The following is a 27,942-nucleotide window of genomic DNA, read 5'->3' on the forward strand; positions in this document are numbered from 1 at the left end:
TCACCACTTCACACCTGTTTATGATTACTGGTTATGAGTTGTGATGTATGTTATGGGGTGACAGATGCTTCTGGGGTAAGTACGGGGTGGGGGAAGTAGGGAGGTAAATGATCCATTGTGAGGATGTATTTGTGGGTTTGTTTTATTGTTTACAACCTGTCTTCCCTTAATAGGTGTTCACGTCAAGCTGATACTGCAGCATTCATGATGTTCCTTTGTACTCAGTTGCTCTGTCAATACTGCATGCTTTTGGTCGCACACATCCGCCCTGGTGGCCCCCTTTGACCATACTCAAGTTTACACCCCTATCTCCAAATTATGTCTTACAGTGTTATGACATGGAATGTCAACGGTCTTCTTGCCCAGATTAAGTGCTCAGCGGTCCTGCGATGGGCCCCGTCGTTCTCTGCCCTCCATTTTAATGCTGCAGGAAACCCATTTATTAGGTACGCAATGCCCATTTTTAGCGCGCCAGGGATTTGACAGAGCCTACCATGCAGGATATACCAGGGGCTGTTGTGGGGTAGCAATTCAGCAGAGTCAAGCCTTCCCCATGGTAGTTAAGCAAGCGTGGGTGAGTCCCCAGGGACGTTACCTTGCTTTGGCTTGCACCTGGGAGAGCTGTCCGCGGAACCTTTTCTATGCGCGTTTTCTTCACCGCGGCATTAGATTCCTTATTAAGCACACTCCTAAATATGTTTCTCACCATGCCCCCGGGCCAGACGATTATCTGAGGGGAGTTTCATGCAGTTCTTTGCCCTGGAGTCGACTCCACGCGGCCCCCATCAGAGGTGGGACATAGCAGATCCTTGTTATTGCAGGGGTGGGTGAACTCCCAGGGGCTCTGTGACATTTGTAGTTTGGCAATACACCCACACATCGGCCGCCTACCACAAGCATGCATTTACAAACATAAGGAAGGTGCACTCAATATAAAAGTCATTCAGATTCACAAGTTTTCATAAGGCTACTTATCGCCATTTCAGCTCAATAGATAACCAGAAAGAGTCCGAGAACCGCGCAATGTTCATCATATATGTATCCCAATATATTCATCCAGTAGGAGTGGAGCAGCAGCATGATAACTGGCCAGTTATCATGCTGCTGCTCCACTCCTACTGACAAAGTGGGAGTGCAATAATTATGAAGCTCCTTCTGATCTAGAATTTACCAAAGACGATATTCACTGTGCTGCTACATACCCTGGATGAATATATTGGGATACATATATGATGAACATTGCGCGGTTCTCGGACTCTTTCTGGTTATCTATTGAGCTGAAATGGCGATAAGTAGCCTTATCTCATCTGACTTTTAGCCCTGAAGAAGTCCCCTGGCAAAAGGGACGAAACGCGTTGGCTGTTTGCCGATTAAATTTGGAATAAATTTGAAATCACAACGGATAAAACTTGTGAATCTGAATGACTTTTATATTGAGTGCACCTTCCTTATGTTTGTGAACTTTTGGAACCATTAGAGCATCTTTCAACGACGGATGCTGGAAGTGGATGCACCTTTTCAGATAGAATTGTACCTGGGAATTCAAGTGCTTAACCATTGTCTGTCGTTGGTGGCTCTTTTGTTTTACACAAGCATGCATTTATTGACTTGCATCTTATGCCAGCTACTCATGTTCTCTCTGTCTCCCGAGTACAAATCCTTCTGTGTGACGAATATCAGATCAGGCCCCTGTGCTTTTACACATAGGTTCCCAGGGCGTTTTGTTACGTCTGGTATGGAGGCTCAATGCGTGGCATCTTTAGGATGAGGATTACACCCTAGAGGTTGGGGAAAAAATAGCGGTATACATTTGGACAAATAGGGATTCCGTGTGCTCAGTAAGTATCCTAGGGGCTGCATGAAAGGCAACCATTAGAGGCTATGCCAAAAGTATACTTTGGTGAATGGAGAGGGCAAGGCTTCAGTGGGTCACGCTCCTCAAGGCTCGTGCCACCCGGTTGGAGGCATGACTCGCCACGGCCAACCCTGCGGACAGTCCGAGACAACTGGCACTGGTCCAGGAGGAGATACTGAACTATTCACTAGAAGCCCCAAGAGAGACCTGGTGCATCTCTACGGCATGGGTTTATGAATAGGGAGAGAAGAATGGCAGATTGATGTATTAGCTGCCATCTTTGCCCTTAGCTAGTGGAATAATCCCCGAAATAATAGATTGCGAGAGCTGTGTTCATAGGACTTCCCAAGCAATTGCTCAAGCATTTTTTGGTTATTATTTGTCATTTTACGCTGCAGTCCCATGCCTTGCAGTGGAGATTGCTGGCCCTCTTCTTGACAACGTACTGTTGCCCTGCCTCTCAGAAGCGGAGAGAGGAGCTTGAGCAACTCGTCATGCTTGAAGAAATTGGAGAGGCTATTTTGATGCTGGCATCTTGCAAGATGCCTGGGCCCGATGGTTATGGAACTGAGTTTTATGCCAGATACAGCGACATGCTCACTCCCCACTTACTTAACCTAAATCAAGAAGTGGTAAAATTGGGTTCCTTTCAGCGAGATCTTGACCAAGCAACAATTGTAGCTAAACCAAAAGTTCAACCCCCACCTGTCTCTTGTACCGACTACGGGCCCACTGCTTTGCTCAATGGCGAAGTTAAGATCTTTGCAGCCATCCTAGCTACGTGCCTCTGGCGGGTCATCAGCTTGGTGATCCACCCGGACCAATGTGGCTTTATGTCCGTCAGAAGTACTCAACATTGTTTAAGACGCCTGCATATGGCAATAGCCCACCGTCACCTCCTGGGTTCCTCACTGGCACTGCTTCTCATAGATTTGGAGAAAGCATTTGATTCTGTGGATTGGTGTTACTTGGCCTGAGTGGGGGAGAGGACTGGGTTCGGACCCTGTTACTATGGGCTTGTCCAAGTGCTTTATTCAAACCTGACGACCCATTTCCGAATTAACGGTGTGGTCTATGATGAATTCACCATTGGAAGGGGGACCCGGCAAGGGTGTCCCTTATCGCCTCTCCTTTTCACATTGGTTACTGAGCCTCTCGCACATCTTATTAGATGTGATGCCCAATTCAAGGGATAGGAGTGGGACTTGGGTCATGACGACCGCATCGCGCTGTACGTGGATGATGTAGTTCTGTTTCTCTCAGATCCAAGTAGTAGTGGGCATAGTAGTGGGCCTTGTGGTCTCCAGCTATTAAACCTCTTCACAGAGGCATCAGGCCTCGTCTTTAACCAGGCCAAGTCTGTTCTGGTGCCGTTGGTACACTCCAGATACCGCAATGATTGGCAAACCACCATACCGGGGCGGCGCCTCACTTTCAAATACTTAGGTATACAGGTATTATTACTCCCAGTGTTGGTGTAGTCTCTCATTGTCACTCCACTCACTCACCAGATTAAAGCTGACCTTGCGAAATGGCAGCTGCTCCAGCTCAACGTCATGGGCCGGATCGCCCTATATAAAATGATGATACTGCTGCGTCCGTTTTATCTTTTTCAGAATTTTCCCCACATAATCGCCTACAACTGCTTTAGAGCGATGGATTCAATGGTCCGCTCCTTTTTATGGTGCAACTCCAGATCGAGACTGGCATGTCAACAGGCGACTTATGACAGTGGCCTGGGTATAGCCAACCTGCACTTATATTACGTGGCATCACATCTTTTGACAATTAATGACTGGCTTAGCGGTGGGTGGTCAGACCCGGCTTATAGACTGGAACTTTCCACTTTGGGGTTTCCTCGAATTATGGAAATGCTTTATGGCAGTCCTGTTCTCAGTGGGCCTCCCAAGGTGGCTGGGATGGTTTTCCAGGTATGGAATGCTGCCTGCCACCATTCAGGTTGGTGGCAGAGGATCACTTAGTAGAAGCCTCTGAGGCATGGTACATGGTTGAGGGATGTGGCAGCATTGGAGGGGGTTCTGTGGATGGAATGCCATTGGAATCACTCTGCTGGGAGATGGTTAGTCTGGCGACCACCTATCCTCTTTCTGGGCCCTCCAGGAGAGCTACGACCTATCAAACACAATTTCATAACTATTTACAGTTAAGTCATGCTTTACAAGTCCAAGTCCCCAGGATACGGTAGTTCCGGACATTAGTCCTGTTGAGGCAAAGATAATGATTGGGGCGTTGGGAGGGAAGGGGGTATCCCAAATTTACCATACACTAATTATGAATGCTCCTGACATGCTGAGTACTCTTAGATCTCGAAGGGAGGGCTGGCTTTGTGACATGGAGGAAACAGATTGCAGCAACAGCTTAAATGGCACCCATTGTCATTACGATTTCCTTAAAGCTATGACTTATACAAGTATACTACCTACATACTGAATATCTCACTCCTGACAAGCTCTGTAATGTGGGTCTCCTCGCTACCCCTGCATGTTATGGCTGTTCCCAAGCCCCGGTGGACTTTTTTCATATGGTATGGTCATGGTCCAAAATAATACGGTAAAGGCAGACAGTGATTGCGGAGCTAGCGGAGGTGCTGGAGATGGAGATAGAGCTCTCCCCTTTGCCGATTCTGCGGGGGATGATGGATGGTGTGGGGAAAACACGGGCAAATCACACCTTATTAGACACGCACTTTTGGTGGCCAATTGAGATATAGCGTCCCACTGGAAGGCCTCGGAGCCTCCAACACTATCACAAATGAGGCGGGTGGACTGGTGTGCCCGGTTGGAAAAATCGGTGTATGAGGCAAGAGGGTGCCTTGCTAAGCATGCCAAGATTTGGGCTAAGTGGTATGTGGCGGTGGGCTTCAACATGTTGTGAGATATTGGAGGATGTGACTATGTTGTTTTCTATTATATAGTGCGACTCTGCAAAGTTATGATACTGCCTTCCTTGAAACTTTCAACTGTTTGGGGCCCACAATTCCTGTGAAATGTGACCTACTATGCTATTATTTAAAAAGCAATAACATTTGTTTATCAAAAAAATTCACTGAATTAGTTTAACATATAAAATTGGTTGTGTATGTGTGTGTGTGTGTATATATATATATTGATTAAAACATAGATATTTAATTACAATAAATACAAGCAATAATAAATGTCAGTTAAAAAATATTGTTAATTTCAAATGTTTAAATCTATACCTTTTAACCAGGTTTAATGAATATTAAATACAAATAAAGATGTTTTTAGGGGGTGTGTATTTTTCATTAGTGATCAAAAATTAATATTCGTGAGCTATATAAAAAAGCAGCAACACATTTAATCCCGCACTTATTGACTATGTACAAGACCAGCTTGGAGGAAGGAGAGCACCCAAAAGACCGGCGCATGGCAACAATATTGGCCATCCGCAAGCCGGAGAAACCGGCCCAAGACTGCACATCCTAACGCCCCATATCATTGCTCAACGCAGAGTACAAAATTCTGGCCAAAGCGTTGGCCAACAGATTGACTCCCCGCCTCACGAAGCTAGTGCATCCAGACCAATCTGGATTTATGCCAGGTAGGAATATAGCGCTCAATTTGAGACGCTTACACAGCGTGATGGGCCGTAGACATACTATTCAGGAAGATGCCATCATCCTATCTCTCGACATGGCCTTTGATACGGTCGAGTGGCCATTCCTCTTCGCTCTCCTTAAACATATTCCACTAGTAACATGGCGACAACGGTACTGGTGGAGGTGATTGAATAGACTGAACATGTAGTCCGTTTTTTATTTTTATTCTTTTCACTACTTGATCCTCGTTTTTGGAAATTGGCTGCTGCTGAAACACTATATGTAATGACAAGGAATAAACCAAACAAAAGGACCGGACACAACAATTGTTGTGGAATTCTTTTAAAGGACATTTATTGAGACTGGTTGATCCACAGAATTTTGAACTTGGATGATAGCAACAATCATTTGGTGTGCTTTGGTGTCTCTTGTCGGCTTAAACATATGGGGTTTGGGCCCAAATTTTGCTCTTGGATACGGCTACTATACTCAAAACCACTTGCACAAGTAGTAGTAAACGGAAGAATTTCCGGTGAATTCCCCTTGGGAAGTGCGACACGGCAGGGTTGCCCTTTGTCAGCACTCTTCTTCGCCCTTGTGCTGGAACCATTGGCGGCCTGGAAAAGAAGAGACCTGCCTATCCGCGGGCTCCGGAGGACAGAGGGATGGGAGGGCTGGATATCCTTATATGCAAATGATGTCTTGTTATACATGGCATCCCCAAGACGTTTGTTACCTAGACTATTAAATATCTGCAAGACGTACGGAAGGTACTCTGGGTATACAATCAATTGGAACAAGTGTATCCTGTATGTAATGAATGGCCCCCCGGCCGGTCATACCTAAGGGATGTGTAGTGAGAGTGGTAGAAGACAGCTTTAAATACCGGAGGATTCACATTACAGCAAACCCAGACGATTTTATGAGTAAAAACCTCCTAGAACCCCTGAAAAGATTACGTCGAGATACCAAGCATTGGCAATCCCTACCACTGACTCGACTAAAAGAGCTGCGCTCTTTAAAATGATGGCGCTCCCCAGATTTCTTTACGCCTTGCAGTATGCCCCATTTCCGGTTCCTCCATCGTATTTCAGGGCGATAGAAGCGGAAGTACGCAGCCTCCTTTGGGACGGGAAACCAGCCCGAATAGCCATGAACAAACTGGTTAGAGGTTGCACTCCCAAACGTACAGATATACTATTGGGCCTCCCAACTTATTGTGCTCAACCAATGGCTTCACTCCCCTCAAACTGAATCTGCATTCCACATGGATAGACATGTCCTGGGAGAGGGAGGGATCATAAGGGCACGCTACAACAAAACTCGGACAGATCTCATGGGACCTACTGCATATACAGTCCAAATATGGTACACAGTACTTAGAAAATTGGGCTGGGATAATTCAATGACTCAATCCACCCCACTCTGGGAGACCGGAAAATTCGGTAGACTGAGCAGCTGCAAAGGATTTTAGCAACAGGATTTAATGGGAATTTCAAGGGTGGGTGACCTCTGGATCAAAGGGAAAGTTATTACATTTGCCCAGCTCCAAGACCAGTATGATATGGCACCCACAGGACTGTTTCACTATTTTCAATTTAGACATGCACTCAAGACCCCCAATCCGCCAGACACTGTCCTTCCAGAGGCCTCCCCACTGGAGGATAGACTCCTAGCGGAACGTTTAGATAAAAAAAGCCACATCTCTACCCTACCGGAAAATCATTAATAATCAACCAGACCCTACACGGAATCTCCGTGAAAATGGCAGGCCAATATCGGGGAACTAGACGATACTGACTGGCAGAAAGCGCTAGAATTTCCACGAGAGGTGGCGATACCATCAAAACTACGATTAATACAACTTAAAGTGCTCCACAGAACTTATTTATCTAGGGTAACCTTGTCAAAAATTGGGAGGACCGATAACCAGCTCTGCATGCAGAAATGTGGTGCAGTGGGCATGTTCTATCACACGATATAGGAATGCTCAGAGAGTACATCATACTGGGAAGCAATCATGAGCATAATAACGGGAGTCAGAGGGGCTCCTGTACCACCAGAACCTAAGCGATGTCTCCTGAACATATGCGAAGCAACAGACCTCAGTCGCAAGGCCCAAGACTGGGCAACACTAGGCATGACAATAGCCAAATGCAACATTGCCAAACATTGGGGCGTGCAAAATGCACCAACATATGGGGAGTGGTGCAACGACATGGATTGGGCTATGGTGGCTTAAAAGGCAGAATACATACATAGAAGGTGTCCCAAGAAGTGGGAGTGGGTGTGGGGAGGATGGAACAAATTCAGAGGGAATATTTGTACGCTACCACCTGAAGAACCCTCACTAGAGGACAGCTTATGGAACAATGTGCTAAATACTGGATAATTCAACAAAGAAAATTACGTAACAAATATGTATGGACACAAGAGGAATCAGCTGTAGCGCGAAGCTCAAACTTTGTATACATGTATCTAATTTAGTATGAGATGATGTTACAAGTCGTAGACTTAATAAAAAGAGTATTAAAAAAATTATATTCATAAATTTAAATTAATATATTTAATTTTAGAATTTCATACACATCACATTTGAAGAGGAAGTGTGCTGTTAAATTCTATTTTCAATTATTTTCAGGTAAATAAGAAATATTACAAATGAATTAGCATTTATAATATACATTACAATATTGGTATTTATTTTCTAAAAAACAAACTATGAAATTTCCCTATACGTTCATATATGGAGTTCACTACCTCTGTAGTGGTTATTCTTCTGCGAACCACGTGTTGGCTGTTGGTATGATGGAATCTGAATCAACTTATACATTTATAAAATTATGATGGAATGCAAAGCTTTTTAACTTGAAATTATCAATAAATACATCAACAGAGGATTTCCGGACATTAGATTGCCCTCTCTACAAGATAATAACAGATGCTGAAATAATAATGATTAAATAAACTCTGATTTACTCCGGATCTAATATCTAATGACCTACAATACTAAAATACTCATAAGCAAACAAATGTGTATATTTGCCTTTGTGAATTTGGCCCTAAGATTATATCTATAGATACCCTATTCTCCTCTATCACCACACTAACTTCTACACGACAAGAACAGCAAAACTCCGTAGATAAAGTTACAACTCCTCTTTGCCTAGCAATATGGAAATATTAGTTTCAGTCTATAATGGAAGATTTCACAAAGGCTGGTTCACACCCTCTCTATACACTGGGAGACAACATATATATGTGATGAAAACAAGTTAAGCAACACCCTTAGCCCCCCTTAACTAAAAATCTAAAACAATTCAAGAAAAATATACTAAACACCAAAACTACCCTTCTACAGAGGTAAATAAAAACTGCAAGCATCATACAAGAAAACACTTTGTCAAAATTACGAAAAATTATGTAGCAAAATAACTACCCCAAAATATGGATGAAAACTGAATAGTGAATTTAGAGATTTATATAGCGCGGCTTATCACCCATGAGGGTATCCAGGCGCTGTCCATGGGCATGGGGAGATTAAGTGATTTGCCCAGAATCACAGATATTGAGCTGACGCCAAGACTCGAACCCGGATCTCCAGCTATCGAGTCTGCCGCTCTGGCCGCTGCGCCATCATCCTCTCCCCAATACTAAATAGTTTTCAATCGGGGTTTAAATAGGAACACAACTCTGAAACTACAATAGTCAGCACTACTGATGACGCATATCAGACGAAATAGATACTTCTGGAGATTCTCCTTTCAGAGAGCTGAAAGGAGAAACACCCAAAATATTTCAACTCTAAACCAGAGAATATGGCAATTCAAACTAATCGGCACAGCTGTACACATTTTCTACATGTACATATTTTGCTCTGGTGTGATTTTATTTATTAAAAATCACTCTTTTTCAAAATTGGTTTGGAATTTTTCTTGTATTTTTACTTTACTACTGTTTGTGTGCTGCATAAACATTTAACACATTGCCTCTAATTTAAGCCTGACTGTTTTCGTGCCAAGCTACAAGAGGGTTGAACACAAGTAAATTTTGAGACTTTTGTGGTACACCCTGACATGGATTACGTTTATTATTTGAGTGGGGCTTCCCAACTCTCAATTAATAACCTGATATTTCACACAGACCAGAACAATGTATCTGACATAACATTTCCAGCACACCAACCAAACCTATGATTGTTATTATTGTCTTGTCACTAGAAACAACGGAGGTCTACTGTACTGCACAGAAGCTTTGCCACTAGGCAACTAACAACAATACAGTCACAAAAATGTAAATGTTTACAAAATTACAGTTGGCAAAGCAAAATCCTATTTTTCCTGAAGTGCTTAAAAAGAATTCTTAAACTGCAAACCTTCTACACACATGGTTTGTCAGAGGGGGTAACCAACCTTTGCTTAAGGTGATCTGCGAGATTCTTTGTAACAAAAAATCAGTAGGCTTTAATTGAGAGTAAAAACAACTCACCCTTAAATGTCTATCGACTTTAACATATGCTTTTCACAATCAATACGAGAGGACTACTGCAATGATCGTAACTTTTAATAATAAAGAACCAGGCCTATAGCCTTTATCATTGACTTGCCACCATAACCAACTCAAGCCTACTATACTGAGCATAAGCTTTCTACAAGGCAGCCATTGAAAAAACAGTACAAAAGTATACAAAATGACAGTTGGCAAAACAAAATACTATCTCTCATAAGAGAGGCTAGCCAAGATTATTGTATTGCCTATCTAATATCCCTATGGTTTGTTATATGCTTTTCATAATAAATACAGCAGGCCTAGTGCCTTTATCATAACATTTCATAATAAACATGCAAGCCCTATTTCCATTATCATTGGCTTGCCATCAGAATCAACTCAGTCTTGCTGTATCAAGTATAATCTTTGCCACAAGTGAAAAAGTGCAATTAAAACAGTCTTTTCAGAGGAAGCGTACAAATTGGGCACCAATCAAAACCTATACTAAGGGTAAGTATCATGTGTGAGGAGACTCAACCCCTCTCAGTAGCACTCTGAAAGACCTTTTTATTGTTGATCGTACAAGATCTGGCGAAAGCTGTAATGTCAAATCAGACCTAACAAATCCATGTACAGTAGTGTATTCCTGGGAATCTCATACTACTCTCAAACTGGAAATTGCACTCTGAAGTCTAAAGTTAATGACTTTCTTCTCCCATTCGTCCCGCTGCCAGAGAAACACAAACACTGTAGAGTATCTAGTTATCTAAGACACTTTAACAGCATTACAACGCCATATATGTGCCCCTTAGCATTTAAGCTCAGGCATCTATGCTGCTGCTGGTTTAGGAAGCTGGATAAACAAAAACAATCACACCTTCGCGGCGGGGAAGCACTTTTTTTCTGTGGAAGCTCACATTTGCCCAATCAAAACTTAATACTGTCTACGAACATGTGAGTAGTCAAAGTCCTGCTCTATAGTACTCCTGACAGCTTTTAGGTTGATCACATTACTAGTGAAGCTACTGCGAAAGTACGCCTTCAAAGACAGATCAATTTGTTTGCGAACTTGGGTAATATTGTGCACAGAGCGAGTGTACTTGGAGTATAACACAATGGGTGGACGAATGAGTGCAGGAGTTCAAGAATGAGTGACATCGTTCATGCAAGATGTGTAACACAGGCATTGTCAGTTGGAAGTCATATCTACTGCCTCTACCGATGCCTGTTTGAAGAGGGCGCACACCCGTGCCAAGGTACAGCAGCAGACGTGCTGGTTCTTTTCACCCGAAAGCCACTGTGTAAGAAACACAGTAAAGAAAAGAAACAGCATCCCAGAACTAACATCTATGGTACGTGCCCCAAATAACGTGGTTATTCTGCAGGTAAATACTATACCAAGAACACGTGTAGTTTACGTTACCACGTAGCCAATAAACAACTAACAGGCATACCCACAGACACCTATAGAGTCACAGAACCTCGCAGCCAATAGACAATTGACTTGAACTTCCGTGGTTATGGTAGGCCACAATTCAATTCTCTGACACCAACTGCCAATGAGCAAGGGGCCAGAGCTTCCTCCAACCAATCACATGACTTGTCTCCCCCTCTAACCATTTCCTCATCACCACGCTTAAAGTCTTCATATTATGTTTGCGCCTACCTGATTCGTGTGAGTTCTTGTGTGGCACAGTGCTGTCACTGCCGTCGTAATTACCGTAATTAATGTACAAAAGACGCAACGAGAAGGGACAATAACCAGCAACGGGTTTGGGTCTCAGATTGTTTATGGAAAATCCTGCTTAGCAGGTGATCGCCATAATGCCAGTCCAGAGGAGAAACAAAACGGCCGAGCCTGCCGAAAACAAGAAGAGGGGAGCCAGGTAACCACCGTCACGCTCACATATCGAGAAAGAAGGGAAGGGGTGTGACAGGGTGTCATTAGAATGTAGTGGGGCAGCTACAAGGAACCGCGCAGAACCCTCCCACTCAGATCCCCATCTCTCGTGACGTAGGCGTAGCGTCATTGCTGTAGTGCCAGCCCTTCTTCCAAAGACCACAGTACTCCCTTTTATTATAGCGCCCCCTTCATTCTGTCTACACAAGTGGTGGCTTTGCAGTACAACCTCCACACACACTCCCTTATTCTAACATATCATAGTAGTTTTCATGCCAGTGGCGTCTCCAGAAGGGACTTTTAGAGGTGCAGAAACTGAACAACTGAGAAAACTGATTCAGCCATTTAAAGGTTACAGGGACATTATAGTTGAGAAATATAATTTAACCCCTAGGAATTCACTAAAAGAAACAGAGGTTATAGGGATGTTCTAGTTAGGTTCAGATTTTACACACCCAAAACCGCAGAAATTCAGCAGTTATAATGACATTTCAAGAGACTATAACCCCGGGCCCTAAGGTAACTATAGCTCTTGCCCCTGCCATACACATTTTTGTCTCTTCAGGAATTTTATTGCAAATGTTGCAGTGATATTATCAATGTCATAGAAGATGTCATGACTGATGTAACATGGGATAATTAGCAGTGCATGAGGAGGACTTGAACTATAGTTACCCTAGGGCACGTAGAATTTCTATATAAAAAAAGCTTTTTTGCTCCCTGGCGGTGTCCCTGTGGGGCCCCACCACCAGGCCTTCGCCCTTATATTTTTTGGGGGTATTTTTTCTTGGGACTCGAACGAGTATGAGTCACAAGATTGCTGCCACCACTTCCTGGCTAAAGTGGTGCCAGCCAATCAGATCTCAAAACTGCTGTACTGATTTACACCAAATTGCAAAAATCACTCTTTCTGGTCCAAGATCTAGCTTTCTACCAAATCTGGTGTAGTTCCATTCAGCGGTTCGGGCTATAGTCGTGTTCAAAATCCCTATGGGAAATTGCATTGGGGAAAATGGGTTTTGGGAACCCCCCCTTTTCTTCCGCCCCCACTTGATAAGTCTCTTCAAAACTTTACAAACAGCGGATGAAGTGAATGGCAAACTAGTTTTAAAAATTTCGTGAAGATTCGCCAAACGGTGCCAAAGTTATTAGTAAAACAAACAATGACTTTCCTATGGAAACTATGTCCGAACTACCTACTGGCTACTGCCAGTAGGATATATATATCTATATATATACACATATATAATATTGTTTCAACAATTCCTGGAACTCCAAGAATAATCACTGCGGCATACATCCAGACAGCATAAAAGTGTTTATTTATGCACGAAGACATTGCGTTTCGGCAGAAGCCTTTTTCAAGTGTTTTGTTTTGTTTTTGTTTGTGACTATACTACTCTCCTGAAGCCAAGGGGAGTTGAAACATTGCCTGCCTGGAATTTGTGCAATAGAGATGTTAAAATATGACATTGTTAATTATTGTGCAGAAATATTTGGCATGTATGGAGTTTGTGTTATTCTGTGCACTGCAGTTTAGAAATATGCCTTGTTTCCCACTAACTGCAAGGTTCATTGCATTGGGGGCAATTTGGTTGGTGATTCTCGCATATTGACATGCCATATACATATTCTTGGCAATGCATGTGTTGAGTTCGTACTTTTCCGTGTAAGTTTACTTCTGTCGTTTGGGAATTGCAATTTATGTTGATGGTTTTGGTGTCCCTAATGTTTACTTACTCTTGTCTCCATCTGGAGTCTGGTTTGCAGTTTGGGGAAAAGAGTGTAGTACCCAACTGTGGTTTGTTGTATAGATACGTGCTGTTGTGCAGGACCAAGTGTTGCAGATTTGGTGAAGAGTAGTAACCTTTCAGAAGAGACAGAAGTTTAGTACACCTGTGAATGTGTTGATGCAAATTGGGAAAGGCTATCACCCTGTCGCTGGAGACTGTATGCGTGGAGTACCTCATAGTCAAGAAGTGCAGTTGTCAGAACCTCTGTCAGAGGGCCACGGGGCATGCAGGAGTTACTGTCGAAATTGAGGCCTTTTACTCCTTATGTCCCCTGACCCAACCTACTAGGGATTCTGAGCCACTGGGCCAAGTATTCCTTCTGCACTTGACTCTCAGTGGTAGCTATAGTTGAGCATACCAAGACTCCCTGGGGGGAAAGTTTAGATACAGGTTAGTGCACATTACTCTCAACTCAAACGCGCACAGCAATATCAATAAATCATTGTGTGTAACCAGGAGATATGTGAATTTCGGGCCACCTTGAAAACATATCTATCAACACTGTGACATAAAACTGACCACTTTTGCTGGAAATCGATCCCAAAATGTCTAAAGGATCTTCTTGCCAGACTTCTGGAAAAAAACAATTCTCAAAAAGTTCAATGGCTTCCTAGTTTTCTGGATATGGGGCCCCCTTCAAAACGTGACTATTTCCCAGGAGCGTATCTTTTACTACCCCACTGGGGTGATCAACACGTTTCGAACCTCCTAGCTGTTGACCATTTGTAGTGGACCCACTGTCGTAACCAAAAATTATTTTGCAACATAAAGTGACTTCGAATCCCAGGGATTTACTAATTTCTAATTTAAAACATTTATAAAGCGCAACGTGCACCGAACGGTTTCTTGGCGCTAGTGGAGGGTATTGGCTACAGAGGCAAAGGTGAGAACCGGTGGTAGAGCCGGGAAGGGAGGATTACACAGGGAATGCCTGTTTAAAAAGAAACGTTTTTAGTTCCTTGCGGAAGGATACATAATGGGTGGCCGCGCGTAGATGGTCCGGGAGGGAGTTCCAGAACGTGGGGACCAGGGTGGAAAAATTGGACCCACCCCACTTTTTACGCCTGAAACGTGGAATTTGAAGGAGGGATTTGGTGGAGGAACGGAGTGCTCTGGAGGGAACGTATTCATTTATTAATGAGGAAATGAAGGCGGGGGCGGTGCCTTGACGAGCCTGGAAAACCATGCAGGCGGTTTTGAACAGAGAGCGTTCCTTAACGGGGAGCCAATGGAGCTCCCTGAGGAGTGGTGTGGAGTGATGATAGCGTGGGAGGCCAAAAACCAGCCGGGCAGCTTGGTTTTGGACCAATTGTAGCCTCCTTAGACTGTATGCTGGTATGCCATTGTAGAGAGCATTGGCATGATCCAGTCGTGATATCACTAGAGCGGCCATAATCATTTTGAGTGCCTGGGGGGAGAAGAAACGAGCGACAGTGCGGATAGTTCGGAGGGTGAGGAAGCAGGAGGAAACCACCGAGCTGATTTGAGAGTGAAGGGTGAGCTGGTTATTCATTTTAACCCCCAGTGTTTTGACCGTGATAGAAGGAGTGGGGGCGGGACCAAGAGTAGGGGGCCAGAAGAGAGAGTTCCAGGGACTGGAAGAACCTCCGGTAAGAACCAACTCGGTTTTGTCCGGGTTTAACTTGAGATGGTTGTGATTCATCCAGTCCCTGATGAATGTAATGGTGTGGTGGAAGCTGGAGACAGAAAGAGGAGAGGAGGATAGATCAAATATGAGCTGGAGGTCATCTGCGTAATTATACACGGTGACCTCCAGCTGCTGGAGAGCGAAGATGAGGGGAAAGATATAAAGATTAAATAGTAGGGGGGACAAAGAAGAACCCTGGGGGACACCACAGGTGACGGGGAGTGGGGTGGTTGTGAAATCTCCTAGCCGGACCGCCTGGGTGCGGTCCCTCAGGAAGGAGGAAAGCCACAACAGGGCTGATCCCTCAATTCCGGCCGCCTTGACACGGGACAGTAAGATGGTATGGTCTACCGTGTCAAATGCGGCGGAGAGATCGAGGAGTACCAGCGCCTGGTGTTTGTTGTGATCCATGCCCTTCCTGAGGTTGTCCAGTACTGATACCGCGACTGATTCAGTCGAGTGCCTAGGTCGGAAGCCAGCCTGGCGGGAAGCCAGTCCCCCATTGGCCTCTACGTGGGTGCTGAATACCGCGGTGACATAGCGCTCCAGCACCTTGCCCAGGTAGGGCAGCAGGGAAATGGGGCGGTAGTTGGCTGAGATGGAGGGGTCAGCGCCGGACTTCTTTAGAATGGGCACTATGGTGGCTGATTTGAGCGTAGGGGTCACTACTCCCTGTGCTAGGGAGTTGTTAAGGAAGGCAATGGGAGGTTCAGGACAAGAGGAGTAGATTTGTTGGAGGGTTCGCGCCGGACAGACGTCTGCCGGAGAACCTGATTTTACTTTGGGGAGGATCTCCAGAAATACCTCTTCGGTGAGGAGAGGGATGGAGGTGAGAAGGTTTTGAATAGTAGGGGGGGAAGGATCAACAAAGGCAGACGAGGGGGGGGGGGTGTTGGCCTTGATGGTGGCGATCTTGTCAAGGAAGTAGGTGTTTAGTTGGTTGCATAGAGGCTGGGATGGGGGAATTTGAGGTGAAGCCCTATCAGAGTAGGCCAGGTCCTGCACTATGCCGAAGATCTCCCTAGGTTTGTTTTCAGCACACATTATTTTAGTAGAGAAGTAAAAGGTTTTAGCGGCAAGGATTGCGGTCTTGTAGTCGGCGAGTGATGTCAGATAGAGGGTTTTAAGTGAGGGACAATAATTTTTCCTCCAGTGTCTTTCTGCCTGTCGAACGGACAGTTTTAGTTCTTTTAGGTGGTCATTAAACTACCTATTAGACTCCTTAGGTCGCCGAACGGAGATGCGACGCAGGGGAGCCACTGAGTCACAACCTCTAGCCAACCAGGTGTTAATGGACTTGGCTTGAGAGTAGGACGGCAAACCAGAGAGGGACGGGATAGAATTCAGAAGGTGGGACGTCAGAGTGGGAAAGTCAACTCTGTTCCAATTCCGCGCCCAGGTATTTTTGGCGTGGAGGACTTTGGGTACCGTATTGGGAGAGATGGAAAAGGAAATAAGGGCATGGTCGGACCAAGGACAGGGGGAAACCGTCACTGGGGAGACTGGAAGATTGAGGGACCAGACCTGGTCGAGTATGTGACCATGAGAGTGAGTGGGGACAGAGATGTGTGACATAAAATTTAAGGATGTGAGAGACTCAGTGAATTCTTTCGAAGCTGAGCACTCAGAAGGGTCCGAGGGCCAGTAATTGAAATCCCCTAGAACCAATACCGATGCATAGTTGACCACCATGTTGGCCAGCAGGTCTTGGAAAGCCGGCAAGAACTGAGGCGAAGACTGGGGAGGACGGTACATTAGAAGACAGGTGATGGGGGGGGAGAAGGCGAGAGAGCGAACTATAAGGAATTCAGTGGGAGGAATGGGGGGAGAGGAGATGGTTTGAAAGTTCAGTTCCGACCGAGCAATTATCGCCACACCACCACCAACCCTACCTGCCGGACGGTCAGCGCGTAGGGCCACGTAGGAGGAGGGGAGGGTAGCCAAGAGAACGGGAAGGAAAGAATCGCAAAACCAGGTTTCGGTCAAGAGCAGTAAGTCAGGCTTCTCGGAATCGAGCAAGACAAAGAGCTCATGATGGTGCTTGACCGCTGACCTGGTGTTAAGTAAGAGAATGGATAGTGACGGAGTAGAAGGAAGAGGGTCGGGTGGGAGAGGGCATTGTGGAGAAGAGGCGGGCGGGGAGAGCGGCAGAGTAGGAGTGGAAGAAGGTACAAGCCCTAGTGATGTTATGTGCCTACGGACAGAGTCCGAAAGTGGCCAATGGCCATGGAGGGTAGTAAGCTCCTGAGAGGAGTACGAGATGAAATTGGCATGGAGTCGTGCCCCTAGCCCCGTCCGGCCACGGACGGGCGCAGACGGGCTTGCCTTAGGCGCGCCTTCGGCGCGCAAACGGCGCGCCCGCTGCGCACGTCCGCTGCGCGTTCTGTAAATGCACATTTGATATAGGCGGCCTCAAGGGCGGGAAGGGGGCGTGGCCTAGCGGTGGGCGTGGCCAGCGGCGAAGGACGCCGGTGTAAGGGGTCACGTGAGCCTAGATCTGCTCCGTGATGCCCTTAAAGTGCAATAGTGCTTTGCAGGATTAAAATACAATTTTAAAAGTGAACAAGTCTTGAATATCGTAGCAAGAGCGTCTACTCCCGGCTTTCCGCCTCAGGAGACAACTAAGTGGGGTAGTAAAAGATTTGCACCTGGGAAACAGCCACTTTTTGAAAGAGGCACCATGCCCAGAAAACTAGGGAGCTTTTGAACTTTTTGAGATTTGTTTTTTTAGGGTAAATGTATTCCCCTTCTGAATATTCTCTGGACATTTTTGAAACAAGAACTGATTTATTGATGTATTGGACTTATGTTTTTTGTGTTTGTTATCATTATGTATGCATTTATGTCAATTAATTTATGTTTGTATCCACTGTTATGTATGTAATATTGTTGGTGGGAGGGATAAATACTGTTGAATATTTTTGTATGGTTTTCCATGTGTGACCGAAAGATAACAAAAATCAAAAACTGTGGTTAAAAAATTAAACAGTGATCGCTTTTATTGAATATAGAGTGTTTGATTAGCCCCTTTGGTGCTCAGGACGTCCGGGAGCCATCTTGAGCCACAGTGCTCGTGTGCTCAGGACCGCTCCTGGCCGTCCTCGCACATGGCACCGGAAATCCCTCTGGTGCAGGCACCAGAGGGATTTCCTTTTCTCCCCAACAGCCTCGGGAGCTGGTGAAGAGCTTCCCCAGCTCCTGAGGCTCTCCTCCTGGTTTCTGTGGAATGACGAATCAGTGCGTGTGTTGCGTTGATGTCATTTCATAGAAATTGAAATGAGCCTTTAGGCTCCTTTCTGTTTCACTTTCTATGTGACAAGGGGGCTATCTCACCTGGGTTTTTGGCCCCATACTTGGCTGCCATCTAGGGAAACCTACCAAACCCACACATTTCTGAAAGCTAGACACACAGGGAAGTCCAGGGAGGTATGGCCAGCATGGACTTCCCCCCCCCCCTCACCCCCCCAACGTTTTCGTACCCAGAATCCTCTGCAAACCTCAAATTTAGCTGAAAAAATTCACTTTTTTATCAAATTTCTGTGTGGGAAAGTTGTGGGATCACTGGGCTGACACAAATTTCCTATCATCCCTCGTTCCCCCCCGGTCTCCAGATAAAAAGGGTACCTCACTCGTGTGGGTGGCCGAAGTACCTGCGACAGGCAAGGGCCCAAAACGTATTGAGGACCTCAAAATTACCTATCACAAAACAACCTGGTTTTGCAAGGGGGGTAACCTGGGTTTTTAGCCCCTTGCTCGGCGGCCATCTAGGAAGACCTACCAAACCCACACATTTCTGAAAACTAGACACCCGGGGGAGTCCACAGAGGCTTTGCTGTTATGGCCTGCTGCTTCTTGTCTGGGAGTGAGAGGTCTTGGCTTGACACTCTACATCTTCAAATATTCCCCAAGGGTTTGATGGGCTTGCCTCCAATTTCTGAAATCTCAGGGATATTAAAGACTTCACTTGCATCTTTCTACCAGCACCTGACCAATACCTCACTTGCATCTTACTGCCAGCGCCTGGGCTCCTCTGCTATGAGTCTTGCTCTGCCAAGTGGTACCAAATCCAGTCCTGGTCCCTTGGAAGTGAGTGTTTGGTGCTGCAACACAAGAAACAAATGCATCAATAACGAAGCGTCGACCGAAACTGGAGCATTTATTTGCCATAGCAACGCATCACTGCTGCCTGCCCTGAAGCCGTGGACAGCACTTGCCTACTGTGCAACGCAACAAATTCGACTGACAATGCAACCCCAATTTTGCTGGCACAGCATCTCTGAATCTCCTAGCTGCAGTGAGTCTCAGACACCACATCGCTGACATCTGTGATGCACCGTCCTTAATGCATTCCCGGCTGTGCGCAGCATCGCGCCAATGCATTGCCTACGGGCCGGCGGTTTGACCTCGACTCGATGCATGGCACACTTGACATTACAATGCCCAACTATGGAACCAACGCATTGCCTTCGACAGTGATGCATCGCCTCCATTTTTCAACACATCATCCACGAGCTTCAACTCATTCAAGATACTGACAGCGGGTCTGCGTGTATCCAGCCCGTGCTCCATCGCGGTCAGATTGAAATTTTGGACTTGCCCCGGTCAAGCGCGACCAGAGATAGACCCCTTTGGAGCTATTCACTTCTAAGCACTGCATTTTAATTTAATTTTGCAAAATTCATAACTTGACTTGTGGATGTTGGATTTTTGCCATTTTGAACTTGTTTATTTGTTTAATATTGACTATTTTTCTAAACTGGTGTGGAGTACTTTTGTGGTGCTTTCACTGTGTTACTGTGTGCGTGTACGCTGTAGCCTCCTTCCAGTAAAAAGCCGTAATCACAGCTTTTGACTTGAAGGAGTCTACAGCATTTGCGAATCATTGGGAAACATACCGTAAGGAATATTGATCTTGGCACTCACAAAATAGAATCCGAAATCTATTTATCATTCAATTGTAACTTCTATCTTTCTCAGTGTATGATCTATTGTATTGCATTCCCTGAGAGGAAAACGGGGAACTCTGGGCAATTTTCTCAACTTTTTCTAAATTTTGAATTTCTTTACATCCTTCATAGCCTTTTGAAATACAGATGCTGCAAATATTAAGCCAAAGGCATTCTAAACGTAAACGCACCAAAGGGAGTGATAAATGAAGTTAGCTCCATGGAGCCCTCCTCCAATTGGTCTGATGATAAGCAGACCTTCGATCTAAAGTTGAAAAAATCACTTCACCTTCCAGTTGGGTCAACATCTCTGTAGTATTGCGAAGGGGATACCTGTCCACTACCACTGACTTGTTTGAACCCATTAAAACAGTGGTTCCCAATCTGTTCACAGCCCACACCAGTGCGCTAGCAAAAATAGCCAGGGGTGCTGCGCACCAAGCACACAGTGTGGGAACTACTGCATGACTCCCACCACAGTACCTGGACAAAATCAATGAGATTACGTATGCCAATGCTCACTTAAGAATTCCCACTTTCTGCTTCAGATGTTTCAATCCGAAGCTTACAATAAAGTAATAATATAAAGTAATTATCAGCTAAAGATAAAAATGTCTCTATATAGTTTAGAAATCATGGACAGGTTTCACATTCACAGTTTCACGTGTGTGGTGCAGCCGAAATGTTTTGATAGTAATCTATCTAGAGGCGAATACCAAACCAATGTAATGTTGTAGTGAAAAGAGAAAATGACAAAGGCATTCACTGCGACGTAAAGTAGAAAATAAACATTCCTAATGCCCTGCTTGAGACAGCAGAGGCCCAGCAGTTCATTATAAAGCGTTGACTGGAATTTTAACGTACAGTTCATGTCCATTAGAGCATAAAGGTTATGTTTAAATATATGCAATAAATATGTCCCACATTACCATCATAAAAACATTTGACAGCTGACCAATAAGGTGTCTACTGCAGTGGCGTCTAGCAACATTAATTAATGGTGGGGCACTCACCATAAAGGCTGCCTGCTGCCGGCACTCCAAACAGATGCTCCTCTCCCCGGGCCCATCCTGGGGGTGACGAGGAGCAGGAAAGAAAGGGAATGACTTCCCTCCTTATGCACTGTGAATCCAACCAATCCTGATGTTGGAGCAGGCTAACCAAGCGCTCATTTTGAGGCAGGGGCCTGTGCCTGCAATCCCTCAGCTGTTGTACAGAGGTGGGATTGCTGGCTTCGAAGTGCGCATGTCAGAATGGCCGGCTGCTCCCCGGTGTTGAATTGTACCGGTCCCCAGCCCAGACTGTTGCACAACCTTACTCTGGTGCAGTTCTTGCCCTGAGGGGCTGGAGGTGAGGAAGACTGTGGGGGTCTAGTGGGCCTGGGGCCCTGTCTCTGAGGACCATATTACATCTGACGCTGCCCCTGCCTCCTATGGCCTGTCGAGCTTGGCCGAGGCCTGCAGCCTATGCCGTGCTCTGCCTTAATGGCCTGAACTTTTGCTTCCCCCATCCCTGAGTGCTGCCGTCCACATGGTGAGTCTCAAGGGCCATGGGGGGAGTGACTGTGGGCCAGCGGGGTCTCTGGGCCTCGGACAAGTGTGATGGGCGTGTCTTCCTCCCTGGTCTGACTGCTGGATCCAGTGGGGTCTGAGGATTAAAGCCATTGTCTTGCCCTTACCGACGTGTCGCTGACCTACATGAGGCCTTTCATTTTACTACCTGACATCTGCTGTAGAAAGTCTGGGGGCCCGGCCTCCTTCGGCCCGTGTGCTATCGATGACCCAGGTGCTTCTCATGATGATGGGACATAATTGTTTAGGGCTCCCTGGCTGCTTGTGCTGCCTTTCAGGGACTTGTGAGGTAAGCTGGCAGCATCTGATTTTTTTGGGGCGACCCCCGCCTCCATCATATACGCCTGCCTGGGATCCTGGTAACAGAAGCAGCGGCCATTGGCACAGAAAACCTCAAAGGCAGAATTACAATCTGCACGCCGTCCTGGCGTTTGAAATCTCGCAAAGGTCCTTTTCGTGGTGGCTGCTGTATACCTCGACTGCCCATGCTGCTCTGACTGGATTTATGAGCAAGCGGGCCTAGAGTTGAAGATGCTGACCCTTCTTTTCCATATACTCTGCTTGTTGCCTGACCAGGTTTATGCTTGATCCACTGCTCCACCCTTAACCACTTATGGTCACATGCTCTTCTGCTGCATTCTTGCGATGGAAGCTGGTCACACACCATTCTACAAGCAGTGACAGTGGGAAAAGACAAAGCCCCAGTGGGGTCTCAGTCGAAGATTGATAAGTATATGACTTGCCTCTCTGCCCCTACCAAACAACAGATTGCTGATGGTCAAGGCCCTAAACTCCTTGTAACCTCGGATGTGGCTCAAGTTCTCAGTGGCGACTGGTAACTTTTTAAAGTGGCGAGGCAACTTTCACAGCATGAGAAACAGCCTGTTACCCCTGACTCTTCATTTAACCAAGACAAATGCAATCCTTGTTCTATATCATCCCTTCAGACCCTTACCCTCTAAACCAAACCAGTGCCTGTTTGCCAACGCTGTGCCAATACCCCTGCCCCCCCTTGGCTCTTCTGAGTGTAAAATGTGCATAGACCGCCGAGCCGTCCTGCCGGCGGTGCCCTCCTGAAGAGAAAGCATGTTTGTGCAATGGGCATTATGCGCCCTAACCAGATGGGTGCTTTCACACATACATCTATTAACTCAGACATTTTATAATGCGTTGCATAGTGCTTTACCACTACTTCAGAGCACTAGATCACTAGATTGTGGAGTAGTCAAGGAAAGAACCCAGAACAAAAGCAGTTAGAGTCCACTTAGAAGCGAGTCCCCAACCACTTCCTCCACCCCATCCGGCAGTCCTCTTGGAGTGCAGGGGTATGGAGGAAGCGCTAAGGAAGAGGGCACAGACTCAGCCAGTTGACCACCTGAAAAAGGAGTTTGGTGCAGATTACGTGGTCATTTGCAATCACCAGGCATAGACTGTAATTACATTTAGGCAGAGTTGTAGTAAAGGACCGCAAGATAGCGCAAGCTGCTAGAAAATGCAACAGATACAGAGGAAGAGATTACCTGGACGCAGTGATTGATGTCGATGGATACTGCTCATATAGAAGAAAGCCATTGATCAGTTTTTCCCACGGATCCTATATGATATACATAATTGGAAAACATTACTCACTAAAAGGTTAATTTTTGGGCCTCACAGTAGTACTGTGGGACACACTCTTTGTCTCTGGCAACCTTCCTGCGGCTTCCGCTTTGTGCACTGGGCATGCCCACTGCCACACTGCCTCCCTCATAAAAAGGCTAATCTCTGGGGCCAATCAGACACATCTTCAAGCTGTATATATTAGAAAACAGTATGAAAGCAGCACCAGGGTTGGCTGGAGCAGGCAACACCAGAGCTCCTTATGAGACCAGTGAGGCTGCAGCTGAGAACCCCAGCTCACCAGTAGTGTGGAGATAGAGGAGTCCTCGAGCGCATGTCGGGTTGGCCATAGTAAGACAGCCATCCAAACTTACATGCACAACCTGTCCATAATTAAGTCCCACCACTGCCCACTTAACGCACACTCATGATTAGGCATCCGCCTGTGTGCACCCAACACCATCAGAGGCAGCTCTGTGTAACTGGTACACAAAAGTGAGAAAATACTTTTAACATTTTTAATGCATGGGGCAGCATACGGGGGAGGGGGGCGACGCTCCTATGCCCTCATAGAGGAACTGCCCCTTAAAGTTCTATAAGCCATCCAAACCTGCTTTGGATCACTTGAACCCAGGATTGGTGAGGTGGAGTCTGATGTTGTGCTCCTGCATCAAAACCTCGGCAACGTTGCTGAGAGGATCACTAAGGTAGAGAGCCTGGGGTCAACCCTTGAGGGCGAGTCATCGGACCTTAAGGCTAAGGTAAACCTGCCCCTGTCCACTGTTTGTACCCTTGAGTCCAGAGCATAAGATGCGGAGAACCTCTCTTGACCTAGTAATCTGTGAATCTTAGACTTCTAGAAGGGGTTAAAATCCCCTCACCTGGAGACTTGGATCAAATGTTGGATCCCCTAGGGGACTCTCTCGCACTAGTTCGTCATGAAGCGAGCACACCAGGCAATGGTACACCACCATGCCCTGTCATTAACAAAATTCGGAAGTTGGGAGACCTAGATACTATTCTTCAGCAGGTATGTAGTCCAGGTAAACTTCACTTCCAGTCTGCTCACATTATGATCTTCATGGCCTATACTAAAACCACTCAAACAACGCTCATTCAACGCTGTTAAGCAGAAACTCAGGGCGATGGCTCTCGAATACAATACATGTTGCTCTTCTGGTGAGGCTGAAGGTCCTCCACGGGTCTTGCTCCCACTTCTTCAACACCCCGAAGGAGGCATGGAAATGGGCCACAGAAAAAAAATCTCTTCGCTTAACTAAATCTAAAGGTAGACGTGGCCGGTGCAAACGTTCCCAGAGTTCTCGGACACAGAGCCTAGCTGCTCTCGGACTGCTGACTAACTGCTTTCTGCCCCCCAGCGCTGGATGGAGCCTCTGGGTCAATCCAGGTGACAACTTCTGAGGGAGGATCCAATGGAGGTCGGCTGTGAACCTTTATGCTGCGTCTGTCCGTTCAATGGCCCTGTGCCCAGGGCATGCTCGGGCTATTGACAATCAGATCTTATATAGGAGGAGGTACACCTCGAACACCCCGTTATGTGTTTTACTTACCTTGTTGAAGGGAGTTGGGCGACAGATGCTTCTAGGGTGGAACTGTGGGGTGAGGGTGTCGTCGTTTGGGGGTGTTTGTTTTGTATGTCTTATCTCTTTTTGTTATGAGGCGCTTCTTAAGATGTCTGCCATGACCTATATGGTTGACCCAATTGCCATCATATGTCCCCAAACACGTACCTTATAAGTAGGGCTCCCGGTTTTATGGTATTTATTTTTTGGCCATTTCCGTCTGTATTTATCCATATTTATTTTTTGGGCTTTTTTTCTGTATTTATCCATATTTATTTTTGCCACAAGCAAAAGGCGACGCTACAGCTAGTATTTTTCCACATTTATTTACGTTGACCCAACTATGCTGTTTCTTTATGTTCCTGGTTCACGTTTATTAACAGAGAGGACCGGAGTTGGCACTAGCAACATAGCAGTGAATACAGTTTGCATAACAGTGCATATCCGAGCATATGGGGCAAACATGTACTAAAGACGTCACTCCGCTGCCACCAAGTGGACGATACTCTGGGGGCGCCCTGTTTGGAAGTTTATACACCTTTTGAAGCACCTGCTGCGGCTTTTCTTTCCGCCGCCAATTACCAGGCCTCCCAGAAATGTCAAGAAAACTCGTGTGATTAGTTATCATCCTGGAAACAGAACAGTGTTTTGTATAGTTGAGGTTGTGACCTCTGTGAAGTTAGTGCAGAGGGTTAATAGGCCGGATGCAAAGAACATGTACCAAGTAGATTACAGAGTGGGTATGATGTAACCAGATCAGCAGGTTACTGCTTTCAAAAGAGAGCTATTGCCGTTGCTAATAATAATGCAACACCAATAGCGCAAACTTCCAGTAACGCGACAGCAATTGCATTGCAAAAAAAAAATTATATATTTTTTTTAAAGCAGTCGCAGCACCCGCACTTGTAGCTTGAATTAAAAAAAAAAATAGAGAAAACAAAATTCTGCACTGCAATAGCTCTCACATTACTAAAAGTTTAAGCTATCGGTCTTCCATTATTATTAACAAACGCCAATAGCTTAAACTTTTCAGTAATGCGAGACCTATTGCATTGCAAATGCTTGTTGCAGTCTGTATGTAATTTGTCCCGACACGTACTGTATATTTTTCAGCTGTTTGTCAATCCTAATTTAACTTTTTGGAGACTGCTCAAATGTTTAATTTCGGAAAGAAGCATGTGCTCCTGCCAATCAAGGACTGATTTGTCTTCTAGAACCTGCCAGATTCTTCGAGTCCGTGGAGCGTGCCTTTTAGCCAACAGCAGCACGCTTCTTACATGTTATGGTAGCATCGCGGCCATTTTTCAATATACATTTTGAATTTAAATGCACTTGGTACCTGTACGCGAGATGGAAGGAGAACATATATTTTCGTCATTAAATTTAAATTTAAGATTCTAATGAATTATTAGAAGTGTTAATTTCCTCAAAATCAGCGCTGACAGTTAATTTAAAAAAAACAGTTGTAGTCATTAACTTACTGTTCACTCGCAAAACGTGGTAAATGTTCTTTTGGGACTTGAGAGGTTACCAGAAGCATTCGCAGTCTAAAAACTAACAGTGCATTCAGGCAAGGGCGTTCACTTAATTGCGACCAACCAGTCTTTCTTTCACTTCACATAAAAACACAACTGGCTGAGGCATTTTCCTCCAGACATTGCGAATCGCGCGCACAGCAATCCAAATAACAAAGAAAGAGGAATATGGCAGTGCGCTTTACCCTCTTATTGATGCCTGCAAGTCAACGAAAAAATTGGTTTGGTTTCAGAATCTATTTTTTAATAATGCATTTTGTATAGCAAGAGGATTGTTCTTGCGCGTGATATTAAAATACATTCTCTCGGACAAATTACTCCTCCCCACGTTTGTGGCAGCCCGGGCTGAAACAGCTTACACACAGCCGCCCCCGAGCACTTCACAGGTCTTTAAAAGACCATTCGCTTGTTAATGGGGCTTTGTTGGTTGTTCACCCCTTCTAGAGCCCCTGCTTCGCCCCTCTGACTATTGCTGGAAGAATTAGCACATTACACAATACTGCCCTGTCAGCTGAAACCCAGAGGCATCAGGTTTTTGCTTGCAGGAATCGGGAGGCGGGAGACTAGCGCGGCAACATTTACTCGTATTTTACCGTTTATAAATATAAATACAGACAAAGGAAATATCGATTTCCGTCTGTATTTATATGTATAAATCCGTAAATACGGAAAACCGGGAGCCCTACTTATAAGTAATCTTAGTCTATTTCATGGAATGTAAACGGCCTCCTGGACTGTATCATACGCACTGTGGTCCTCCAATTCCTCAGGCACCACCAACCAAGTATTGCGCTGTGGCAGGAAACCTATCTCTTGGGCACCCAGTGTTCCTTTCTGTATAGGTTTGGTTATCCTAGGGCAAGAAATGGACCCAGCAGACCCCCAATGGGAGGGCGCTGGCTGGACCACATGGCACGAATGGAGGGATTTTGATGGTGGGATTTGATTGGGATTACAGTATTGGGAGACGTATGGCCGGGTTCTCACATGCGCTCCTTTGCCGATATGCAGAACCCCTTCAAACTCTCTCAAGCCCAATTTCATAGATATCTGCAGCTGAGGCATGTACTCAGATGTTACAAGACACACCTGATGGATTTACCTGAATGTATCACTTTGGAAGCTCGACTAGTGGTGGACAGCTTGGGCCGAGGGGGGCGGAGGGGCTCTGTCAGCTTTACTGCTCACTGGTTTGCAACGCTCTTGAGGGGTTGGTTCAGCTCCGGTGGTGGTGGTGGGAGGTCTGGGTCTGCAATCTAGATGTATGGCTCCTCTGCAGAGGGTCGTATCTGCTTGGCTCAAACTACTTCAGCTACACTACCTGCACCTCACGTAAATGACACCTCAGCAACTCTTGCGTGCTGGTCTCCTGCGCGACCCTGGATGCCCCCGATGCTCCTCTCCTGGGGCAGACTTCTTTCATTTGGTGTGGCAATGTGCATTG

The 27,942-nt window shown here is 45.7% G+C and overlaps 2 protein-coding genes across 9 annotated transcripts in view; one reads left to right on the plus strand and one right to left on the minus strand.

Moving 5' to 3' along the window:
- Positions 1 to 11,727, minus strand: part of HEXD (hexosaminidase D) — a 167,312-nt gene extending 155,585 nt beyond the window's left edge. For 2 of the 5 annotated variants that reach the window (XM_085616862.1, XM_085616858.1), the window contains exon 1: positions 11,590 to 11,727. The gene's annotated coding sequence lies outside the window, so the exon portion shown is untranslated. The other 3 variants (XM_085616861.1, XM_085616859.1, XM_085616860.1) reach the window with 3 other exon arrangements.
- The window catches only part of OGFOD3 (2-oxoglutarate and iron dependent oxygenase domain containing 3), a 1,085,915-nt gene continuing 1,069,642 nt past the window's right edge, over positions 11,670 to 27,942 (plus strand). For 2 of the 4 annotated variants that reach the window (XM_085616866.1, XM_085616868.1), the window contains exon 1: positions 11,670 to 11,809. In XM_085616866.1, coding sequence (XP_085472992.1) covers positions 11,748 to 11,809 — 62 coding nt within the window. In that variant the 5' untranslated portion in view covers positions 11,670 to 11,747. The remainder of the gene's footprint in view (positions 11,810 to 27,942) is intronic. The other 2 variants (XM_085616865.1, XM_085616867.1) reach the window with 1 other exon arrangement.

Source organism: Triturus cristatus, chromosome 7 (genome assembly GCF_964204655.1).
Source record: "Triturus cristatus chromosome 7, aTriCri1.1, whole genome shotgun sequence".
Classification (NCBI taxonomy): Eukaryota; Metazoa; Chordata; class Amphibia; order Caudata; family Salamandridae; genus Triturus; species Triturus cristatus.